Source organism: Herpailurus yagouaroundi, unplaced genomic scaffold, assembly GCF_014898765.1.
Source record: "Herpailurus yagouaroundi ecotype Mexico unplaced genomic scaffold, PumYag 163, whole genome shotgun sequence".
NCBI classification, from domain to species: Eukaryota; Metazoa; Chordata; class Mammalia; order Carnivora; family Felidae; genus Herpailurus; species Herpailurus yagouaroundi.
Window position 1 is genome coordinate 38,232,707 of NW_024412404.1, and position 12,072 is coordinate 38,244,778.

Here is a 12,072-nt window from a genome sequence, read left to right on the forward strand (position 1 = left end):
TAGGGATGCACAGACAGAGAGAAGGCCATATGAGAACACAGAAGTTGCCCATCTGCAAACAAAGAAGAGAAGCCTCAAAAGAAACCAGGTCTGCTGATACCTAGATTCTGGACTTTGGGCTTCCAGAACAGTAAGAAAATAAATTCTTGTTGTTTAGGAGATAAAAAGACTCCTATTTAGAAAAAAAGAAATATCTCAAATTAGTAATCTAAGCTTCTATCTTAAGAAAGCAGGAAAAGAAGAGACAACTAAACCCAAAACAAGAAGAAGGACTGAAATAATAAAAATTAGAGTGGAGATCAATGACATAAAAAAATAGAGAAAATCAATAAAAGCAAAGGTTGGTTTTTTGAAAAGATCAACAAAACTGACATACCTTTAGTTGGACTGATCAAGAAAAAAGAGAGAAGTCACAGAGTATCAAAATTAGGAATGAAAGAAGGGACACCACTAAGGACCTCACAGTAATTAAAAGGATAAGGGACTACTATGAACAACTTTATGCCATTAAATGACTTAGATAAAATAAAAAACTTCTGATAAAGATGCAAATTACTAAAACCAATTCAAAAAGAAATAGAAAATATGAATAGGCCTATAACAACAAAAGACACTGGATTAGTCATTATAAATATTTCCACAAAGAAAGCTCAGATGGATTAATTGGTAAATTCTATCAAATATTTGAAGAAAAAATAACACCAATCCTTCACAAACTCTTCCAGAATATGGAGGAAGAGGGAACACTTCTCAGCTCATTTTATGAGGCCATTATTCTCCTGATACCAAAATCAAACAAAGACATCACAAGAAAAGAAAATTACAGATGAATATCCCTCATAAATATAGACCAAGAAATCCCCAACAAAAGAGTTACAAAGTGAACCCAGCAATATATAAGAAGTATTATAATACCGTGGATAAATAGGATATACATCAGGAATGCAAGATTGATTTAATATCAAAAACCCAACTAAAGAAGGGGTGCCTGGGTAGCTCAGTCAGTTAAGCGTCTAACCAGCTCAAGTCATGATCTAGCAGTTTGTGGGTTCAAGCCCCATATCAGGCTCTGTGCTGACAGCTCAAATCCTGGAGCCTGCTTTGGATTCTGTGTCTCCCTCTCTCCCTGCCTCTATCCCACTAGTGTGCACTCTCTCTCCCCCTCTCTCTCTCTCTCCCTCAAAAAAAAAAAAAAAAATATATATATATATATGTATATATTTAAAAAAACTTAAAAAAACCCAACTAATGTAAAATATCATATTAATAGAAGACCAAAAACACATTATCATCTCAATAGGTGCAAAAAAAGAGGCATTTGACAAAATCCAACACTCATTCCTGATAAATATTATCAACAACTATGAGTAGAAAGGGAATTCTGCAATCTTATAAATAGTATGATGAAATACTGAAAGCTTAATGGCAAAACATCATGCTTAATGCTGAAATATTTAACGTTTTACCCCTAAGACTGTGAACAAGCAGGAATGTGTACTCTTGCCACTTACATTCAACATTTGTATTAGAGGTTCTAGCCAGTGCAGTCAGCTAAGGAAAGAAATAAAAAGCATCGCAATTGTATAGAAAGAAGTAAAACTGTCTGTATTCTGAGACAACATATGCTGCGTAGAAAATCCTAAATGACTCACACATGTGGGGGAAAAAATACAAGACCTAAGAAATAAATTCAGCAAAGCTGGAGGATAAAAGATCAATATATAAAATCAATCATATTTCTAAATACTAGCCATGTACAATACATAAATGAAATTAAGAAAATAATTCCATTCACAATTGCATGGGAAAAAAATAAAATACCTAAGATTAAATTTAACAAAAAGAGTGCAAAACTTGAACACTAAGAGCTACAAAACATTACTGAAATTAAAAATTGAATAAATGGGGAGATAATTTATGTTCATGGACAAGAAGACTCAGTATTGTTAAGATGGCAATTCTCCCCCAAATGATCTATAGATTCAATGTTATCTCTATTAAAATTCCAGCAGCCTTTATTGAGAAAATTAGAAAACTGATCCTAAAATTCGTGTGGAAATGCAAACACCTAGGATGGCCAAAACAATTTTTAAAAAAGAACAAAGTTGGATGATTTATACTTCCCAATTTCAAAACTCATTACAACGCTATTGTAATCAAGACAATGTAGTCCTAGTATAGGGATAGACATACTTATCAGTGGAACAGAATTAGGAGTCCAGAAATAAATCTATTTTTGGTTGATTTTTGGCAACAGTGTTATGAGAATTCAATAGGGAAAGGATAATCTTTTAAATAATGCTGGAAAACTTGATAATTCACATGCAAAAATATGAATTTAGACTCTAACTTCATGCTATACTCAAAAATTAATGTTATTTTAACTTGTAGCTCAAATGTAAGAGCAAAAACTATAAAACTTTTAGAAGAAAACAAACAAAAAAACACTTTGTGATTTTGGGTTAAGCAAAGAAATGATACCAAAAGTATGACCCATAAAATTAAAAATTGATAAATTGAACTTTATCAAAATTCAAAACTTCTACACTTCAAAGGGTGCCATAAAGAAAATGCAAAGATAAGCTATAGACTGGGGAAATATTTGCAAATCATATATTTGACAAAGAACTCATATCCAGAATATATTTAAAACTTTTACAACTCGGGGCGCCTGGGTGGCAAAGTCGGTTAAGCGTCCGACTTCAGCCAGGTCACGATTTCGCGGTCCAGGAGTTCGAGCCCCGCGTCAGGCTCTGGGCTGGTGGCTCAGAGCCTGGAGCCTGTTTCCGATTCTGTGTCTCCCTCTCTCTCTGCCCCTCCTCCGTTCATGCTCTCTCTCTCTGTCCCCCAAAAAATAAATAAACGTTGAAAAAAAAATTTTTTTAAACTTTTACAACTCAATAATAAGGTAACTCAGTTAAAAGGGCAAAAGATTTGCGTAGACATTTCACCAAAGAAGATGTAAGAATAGCTGATGAGCACATGAAAAGCCATTCAATATCATTTGTCATTAGGGAAGTGCTAATTACGGCCATATTAAGATACTACTTCAAACTCACTAGAAAGGTTATAATCAGAGACAGACATTAACAAGTGTTTCCAAAGATGTAGAAAACCTAGAACCCTTATACATTGTTAGAGAAGAAAAATAATTTGGCAGTTGTTAAAAAACAAAAATAAACAAATTTACCATATGATTAGTAACTCTATTCCCCTCCCAGGTATCTTCCTAAGATAAATAAAAACATATATCCACACAAAGGCTTGTATGTGAATGTTTATAGCAGCATTATTTATCAAAGCCCCAAAGTAGAAACAATCCAGATGTCCATCATCTGGTAAATGGAAAAGCAAAATGTGATATATAGTCACACACTGGAATACTATTCAGCAATAAAAAGGAATGAACTACTTTTACATGCTACAGCATGGATAAATTTGAAAAACATGCTATGTGCAAGAAGTCAGATGCAAAAGACTATTATATGATCCAGTTATATGAAATGTCCATAAATGACAAATCTATAGATGAGAAACAGATTAGAGTTTTCTGAGACTGGGCATGGTTACAGGAATTGATGGCAAATGGGCATGAGGGATCTTTTTGGAGTGATGGAAATGTTCTAAAATTGGTTTCAGAGATGGTTGTAGGAGTATATACACTTGTTAATTGAATTGCAAATTGAAGAGGAAGGAAGGAGGAGAAGGAGAGTGAGAGTGGGGGAAGGAGAAAGGGTAGGAGGAGACAGGAGGGACTGAACAGAGGGGTGCATTAATTAATTGTTATAAAAACAATAGGGTCAAGTTGAGCATTTCAGTTTGAATTGCTATAGGACAAAAATATTGTGTGAGAGAAGATAATGATGAACTGTTTTCAAATCCTTTTTATTATCTATCTCCTCTACTAGAATGTAGGCAGGGATATTTATCTGGTATTTACTATTATATCTCTCAAAACTAATATAGTGTAGTATAATATGCCTTTGGCACATACTAGGCAGTCAATAACTATTTGTTGAAGGAAAGTTGAAGGAAGTGGAGAAAGCCAAGAAGTTTTAATACCACTAAAGAAAAATAACCAGAGGGTAGTAGAAAGTACCTCCCTTTCTGTTAGAAGTCCCAAGTTCCTGACATAGATTTAGTACTTCCTGCTGTCTTTAGCAATTCTCTTTACCTTTTTCAACATATTTCCTCACCTGCAAGATATGTCCTTTATTAGGCACTTCATTTAGGACTTTAAGGTCCAAATATAAGAGTATTTGGATATGCTATGTAAACTAAATACTATCAACTATAAGATGACAATATTGTTGATAATTACAAATGTAAACTCCCTAAGGAAGTAACTCTAAGGCTTTTGTCACTAACCAGTGGCAGAAAATATGCATCATATGCCCTTTAAAATAAAAAAGACTAACAGTATTTTTCCCTTGTTTTTGGTAACAGCAGTGTTGAGATATAATTTATACCTATACAATCATCACATTAATGTATATAACTCAATGGTTTTAAGTATGTTTACACAGCTGTGTAATCATCACAATAAATTTTAGAACATTTTTATCATCTCACTCCCCTAGCCCTTGGCAACCACTAATCTACTTTCTGTTTCTTTACATTTACCTATTTTGGGCATTTTATATAAATATATGACTGGGTTTTTTCATTTAGCATAATCTTTTCAAGGTTCATCCATGTTGTAGTGGGTGTCAGTACTTCATTCCTTTTTAATGGCTAGATAATATTCCATCATATGGCTATACCAGATTTTATTTACCCATTCATCAGTTGATAGACATTTGGGTTGTTTCCACTTTTTGGCTATTATGAATAATGCTACTATAAATACTTGTGTATAAGTTTTTCTGTGGGCTTATGTTTTCATTTCTCTTAAATATATACTCAGGAGTAGAACTGCTAGGTCATATAGCAACACCACGTTTAACTTTTTGAGGAATTGCCAGACTGTTTTCCAAAGTGGCTATACCATTTTACATCCCCACTAGCAGTATATGAGGGTTCCAATTTCTCCACATTCTTGCCAATAGTTGTTACTATAATCTTTTTTTTTAATTATTATTATTGGCATCCTAGTGGGTGTGAAGTACTCTATCATTGTGGTTTTGATTTGGTTTTCCCTGATGGCTAATGTGGTTGAGTATCTTTTCATGTGTTTTTCAGACTTTTATATTTTTTCTTTGGAGAGATGTCTATTCAGATCCTTTGGCCAATAGTATTCTTTTACCAGATTCTTGTGTTGTCCTTAATATGAAGTGAAACATCCGAAGTGTTTTCTGGGCCAGTATGCTAGAGATGGTCTAACTGAGGCTATGTCCTGGACCAACTTATTTTTTATCTTGTCAATTCAGAGGAAATGACATCTTTACTTACCATTACCCAGTTCCCAAGATATGTTGTACTTTTTGCTGGCACTGTACTTCAACAGACTCAGGGCACTAGAACTGTTCCAGGAGTTATTTGGATTACGACGCAGTGCATTTAGAGCAAATATCAGGTGGAGTCCAGAGCAATCAGCAAAGTTATAAAGTTTGTCTAGAGACCTGGCTGGGAAGAAGCAGAATAAGGCTTGTAACTTTAAAATCAACATTCCAACAAAAGGAAATTATTAGCTACTACAAAAAGGCTTTCTATGAGCTTCCTGCTAAGTAATTCCTGCTAGGAATTATGCAGAGAGGCTTCAGAAGGATTATATTACCTTTTGGTTCAGAGTACATTTTGAAGTGATTTAGAAAGCAGCACACACAATTCTAGACACAGGTTGCAAATTAGCAACCAAGTCTAGTCCACAGTATGTTATTGTTAACAACAACAACAAAAAATAGAATTGCTAACATTTAAAAATGGGATGGTATTACAAAGTAGCTAGATTTCTAGCTTCTCTTGAAAAATCAGAGGATCTGACACTGCTGGGTCTGTATTCCTTTATGAAATGATAGGAATAGTGTTGGGAGGCAAGGCCAGGAAAGATGACTGGCTGGTAAGTCTGGGAAAATTGCTCAGCCTAGCAGCACTTCAAAAAAATCCACTCAATTCCACATTTCTAATATTTCTGAGAATGGAAACACCATTAGGGTAAATATATTCATTGTTGGTTTGATCCCTGATACCATCAGTTCTACTCACATGTCCCATACCCACCCCATTCCTTCATATCTATTGCCACTATTTTGGTTCTCGCTCTCAGTTTCACTTGTATGAATTATCACAACAATATCTGTATTTGCCTATCTACTTCCAGATTCATCCTTCTTCCAATTTCTTTCATCAGTTTCACTCACCCTTCAAACCTTAGTGCATTTTTTTAGGGGCTCCTGGGTAGCTCAGTCAGTTAAACACCCAACTCTTGATTTTGTCCGGGTCATGATCTCATGGTTCATGGGATCAAGCCCTGCACTGAGCTCTGTGCTGACAGTGTGGAGTCTGCTTGGGATCCTCTCTCTCTCTGCCCTTCCCATGCTCTCTATCTCAAAATAAATAAACTTAAAAAAAAAAAAAAAAAAAAAACCTTAGTTGATTTTTAAGACTTTCTTCTTCTTTACTTCAAGGACTCTATGACTCAACCATAATTTTCTCCCCGCTTCAAGCCTCTCTACTGTTATCAATGAATTCTTTGTTGGTGTCAGCCAGTTCTGTTTATCACAGAATCCCCTGCTGCATTAGGCTTTGCTCTAATTATTCTCATTTAGCATACCTTTTTTCCTCTTCCTAACATACCCAGATCTTACTTGTCCTTTTAGACAGTGTTTTGCAAGGTATGGATGATATGACTTTAAGTGATAAACAGATTGAAAAAAAATTAGGTTAATAATTATGTACAAGGATTCACCTTACTCTATCTAGTATTCACTATCCCAGTCCCTAGAGCAGAGTTTCTCAAATGGGGTTCTGTGGAACACTAGAGGGTTCTACAAAAGATGATGCAGAGTGACCAAAGTGCCCCATTAGCAATTGTTATAAGACCTTAAGTCTTGTAAAGCAGAACCATGATCATTTGGTTGAGTCCATTATCAGTTTTTGAAGTGGGGAAGGGGGAGCGGGTTGTCATTTTTATTTTCTTACATATATGGGAAAGTAGTTTTTAAGAAGCACCAAGAACAAGGACAGAAACTGTCTCATTTTAGTTAAAAATAAAATCCATGGGAATTTATCTCACATTTAACCCAGAGTCTAGTAGTTTGCAACAACAAAAAGCATAGGTTCACATTAAAGAAATAATTATTTCTTTAATAGACTTAATTTAATAAACAATTATTTCTTAATAATAAACTAAATTATTTCTTTTTAGCTCCAAAACAGCAATTAAAATTAAAATGCATTTATAAGCCTATTAAAGTGATCATGAGGGGCGCCTGGGTGGCTTAGTCAGTTAAGCGTCCAACTTCAGCTCAGGTCATGGTCTCCCACTTCGTGAGTTCAAACCCCATATCAGGCTCTATGCTGACAGCTTAGAGCCTGGAGCCTGCTTCAGATTCTGTGTCTCCCTCTCTGTTCTTCCCCTGCTTATGCTCTGTCTCTCTCAAAAATAAACATTTAAAAAAAATTTTAAGTGATCATGAAACCAACAGATGTGTTTACTAATTTTACAATTATCTTATGTGACCGTAACTATGCCACTCATTAAGAAAATGGCTTCTTTCAAAGTCTTATATAAAATTGTGTCTTAGGCTATAATGTTATTCATATTGCTTTGACATATAGTTTTATTAACTTTACTATTCAACATTGCTAATTTATTTTCATATTAAGAACATTAATTAAATTCATAAACTTTATTTAAGTAAGCCTAACAAGTCTACCTTTAGTAAAATTTTATCCCATTTTGGATTAATCCAGTTATTTAACAAAAACATATTACGTTTGCCTTATAAATTTGCAAATTCATGACAAGGAAAGAAAGGGATAGGATAATTTCAGGAAAGAAAGTTAACTATTTGTTTTTCCTTTTTCTCTTCAAGAAAGGTTTTCTAAAAAGTAATTTTTAGTACAAATCTATCCTTATACTTACCATGTACCACATACAATATTGAATAGCATACTCAATAGTAAGATAGAAATTTGTGGTAAGATTTCCAGCCCTACTTGTCTAAGGTAAAAAAAAAAAAATCAAGTAGAAATTTTAAAAAAGAAAAACTGAAGTATCTTCTATCTATACCACTGACCTACATTGGAGTTGGTATCCTTTTTGGGGAAGGGAAACCTACAAAAGAATAGGCTAAGAAGTTGGCTAAACAGATTCTCAGGAAAATACCGCTATCTATTTAAATGAGCATTGGCAATTATTATTGGATAATAATTTCTACAACTAAATAATCTCACTGACATACAATGAGATTTAGATATTTTTATCCAAAGGAACCCTAAAACTTGAGAATTTATTCAAGTGTTCCTCTGGTATAAAAAGTTTGAGAAAGCACTTCTAGAATTAAAGAATGCATAGAAAAACAAGTCATCTGAACACCAAAATATTCACTGTAGAACTGATAATTGACTTAAACATTCTTCCCACTTGGCAAAATCCTATCTAATCAAATCAGTGTTTTTAATTTCTCCAATATAATGCAAAGCCATTATAAATCTAGTGGAGAACCAAGTTACAAGTCTGAGAGAAGAGGCAGGATTTCATGAAATCAATGAAAATAATGTCTGATTACTGGTCAAATCACATGCAAATCCATCAACAAATAAGGATTCAGAAGAATTAGGTCAGTGAACTGAACAAGAGAAAATTCACAAGGATAACACAACAGACTGCTCAAAAATAATTTGAATATTAAAAGATGGAGAGGTCTGTTTTGGAGTCTTTTTAATATTTATTCTCATGTCAGAAAAAAATTATTTTCTCAGAAAAATACTCAATATTTTATTAAATAATGTTCTGTTCATTGAAACTGTTCATAGTTACAATAACAGCTTACAATTTATTACATTTATTTTCATAATTTTTAGTGTCATTTATAAATCAAACTTTTGCATCAAAATTGAATATGAATGACTAATATTCTTTTTAGGTAACCTGATTTCCTTTAAGCAGACTTTTTCTGGAATTAATTACCTTTACATAATGAGGATTTCCTATGTTGTTTTCATGTATATTAGAAAAACAAATATATATCAAACACAAAAGCACATCCAACCTATGATTTCATTGATCTGATGGTTTAAGACAAGGCAAAGGTATTTACCCAAAAGAAGATGTGAATATAGAAAAAGTGTGGAGAAATAAAAATATAGATGGTTTGTTAATACGGCAAAAATTGAGAATTAGAGTGCCAGAAGTTTGGGAAATATTTCCTTAAGGATAAGTTTGAGTCCCACCTCCTCATGAAGCCATTCCTGAACACATCAATTTCCCTATACTGACCTTGACCTTCTCTAAACAGGTGCTACACAATTGGTTAGCATCTGAGTGCCTTGTGACATCTATGGCATTATCTTACCTTAGGATTTACCTAAATACCTAAATACCTAAAACCTTAGGATTTACCGCTTGATTTAGTCACTTTTCCAGAGTGAATGGCTTATTTTCCCAGATAACCTGTTAAATTCCTTAAGTATAGTTCTGTATCTCATTGTATCCTTCATAGCATCTATCTGAGAGCAATTTTCTGCCTTAAAATCATGCTGAAGTATTCTTACAAGCCAAATCTATCTGTTGCATATAAGTGCATATACATGGTCTAGTAAGAAATTGAAAGGACCAGGGGTACCTGTTTGGCTCAGTCAGTTAAGCATCTGACTCTTGATATTGGCTCAGGCCATGATCTTATGGTTTGTGAGTTCGAGGCCCACGTCTAGCTCTGTACCAACACTGTGGAGCCTGCTTGGGATTCCCTCTCTCTCTCTCTCTCTCTGCACCACTCCCCCAGTCGTGTTCATTCTCTCTCAAAAATTAATTAATTAATGAATTTTTAAAAAGTAAAAAGAAATTGAAAGGACCCAAAGAAAGATCTAATAATTATTATTGCTAGCTCAGGATATATACTCTAGAGTTTATTAGAAGATTACATATATTTTAAAAAAGAATATTACATATATTTGAATACAGAGCATTTAGTAGATGCTCAGCCAATGTAATCTTCCTTGGAATATCTGGTGTCAGGTTCCATCCAAGCAGATACTTAAGTATGACTTTCTACTCTCTCCACCAGAGGGTGCCAATACCTCTATGCCTTCTAGCCAGGCTCCCTGGCATCTCATATAAATAGAATTCTAAGCAGCCTTGTCTGGCAGGCAACTGAAAATAAGGAGCTGGGGCTTGGGTTGAAAAGGAGAATAGGCTTGGGAGTCTTCTATATGGTGCTGATAGTTGATGCTGTGAAAGTTCTTGAGGCTTCTAAAGAACAAAAAGGCTGAGGATGAAACCTTAAGAAATGTCTGCATATAAAGATCAGGAAAAAGGGCAGAGAAGTAGAACACAGAAATGTCATCTTAAGGAACCCCAAAGAAGATATTTTCAAGGAGATGTTAGTTAGTGACAGTACATAATGATGAGAAATTAAGAAGAAAACAAACTCAGACAAAAAGTCATTACAGTTAAACAGTGAGGTTAGAAACGAGATTTAGGTTGGGGTATAAACTTAAAGAATGAGTGGTAAAGAACAAGGAACAATCCTGGTACATTCAACTTATTTGTTGAGGTTCTCTGGCAATAATAAAGAGGAATAAAACCAAAAAAGTTACTAGAGAAGCACCAAAGTTAAATGTAGGGAAAAAAAAAAACCAAGATCAAGATCTCATTTTATCAAAAAGCCATTTCTTCAATAAGGCTAATCACGGCTTTATATTATAAACAGATAAGATCAATGAATTAATACTAAGATATGAATGATGGTCCTTTTCCTTAGTTTCCTCAGGACTTGGTACTTTAAAAACCAAGTAGACAGAAGACAATCCAACAGACAAAAAAAAAAAATAAGATTTTCATTAATCTAAGCAGCTGGAGGCTGAAGTTTCTAGTAGGATTTACTCATCTGTTCAATAAATATTGACTGAGCACCTACTTTAGGCACCTACTTGAAGGTTATAGTAATGAACCAAACAGAAAACATGGGTCTGAGCCCCATGGAGTTTATGTTTAGTGTGGTTGCCATGGGGTTCAATGGGGTAGGTAAAGCAGGATAGGGGATTGTAGAACCAATGGAAGTGGTGTGTGTGTGTGTGTGTGTGTGTGTGTGTGTGTGTGTGTATAAAATATATATATAAAATATATAAATAATAAATATAAAAAACATATATATATAAATATATATATAATATATTTTTTGGAGGTGGTATATTTTAAATAAGCCTCACTGATAAGGGAACATTTAAGCAAATGCCATATGGAAGTAAGAGAGTAAGTCAAGTGAACATACAGGCAAAAGGTCCAAGACAGGTATGAGACTGATGAATGTGAAGAACAGCAAAGAGCCCAGTGTGGTTTCCCCAGAAAGAATGGCAGTAGAAGGCCAGATTATGCAGGGTCTTAAAGGCCACTGTAAATAAAGACTTTGCCTTTTACCCTGAATGACAAGAAAACAATGATGGGTTGTGTTTTTTGGGTTTTTTGGTGTTTTGGTTTGGTTTGGTTTGGTTTTTTTGAAGAGAGAGAGAGAGAGAGAGCTGGGGAGGGGCAGAGGGAGAGAGAATCTTAAGCAGGCTCCACCCCAGCGCAGAGCCTTACAAGGGGCTCTATCTCACCATCCTGAGATCACGACCTGAGCTGAACTCAAATGTCAGAGGCTTAACTGACTGAGACACCCAGGTGCCCCTGATGGTTTTGAATATGATCCAAATCACATTTTAAAAGCACCAAAATAGCTGTTGAAGTAAAAAGAGACTAGGGGGGAGGAGAGGGCAAAGGTGAAAGCGAAGAAAGTTAGAAATCTATAATAAGAATTCAGGCAAGGGATAACACTGGCTTGGATCAGGTGGTAGCAGTAGAGTGGTTAAAGTGGCTGGGTTCCTGGGATATTTTAAAGGTAGAGCTGATAACATTTGCTGAAGGGTTAGATGTAAGGTATGAGGAAAATAAGGAGTAAGGAAAACTCCAAATTTTGACCTGAGAAACAG

The 12,072-nt window shown here is 34.6% G+C and overlaps 1 protein-coding gene across 2 annotated transcripts in view; it reads right to left on the minus strand.

Moving 5' to 3' along the window:
- HPSE2 (heparanase 2 (inactive)) overlaps window positions 1–12,072 on the minus strand; it is a 665,523-nt gene that overhangs the window by 244,982 nt on the left and 408,469 nt on the right. For both annotated transcript variants that reach the window (XM_040486115.1, XM_040486116.1), the window contains exon 4: window positions 5,392–5,565. In XM_040486115.1, coding sequence (XP_040342049.1) covers window positions 5,392–5,565 — 174 coding nt within the window. The remainder of the gene's footprint in view (window positions 1–5,391; window positions 5,566–12,072) is intronic.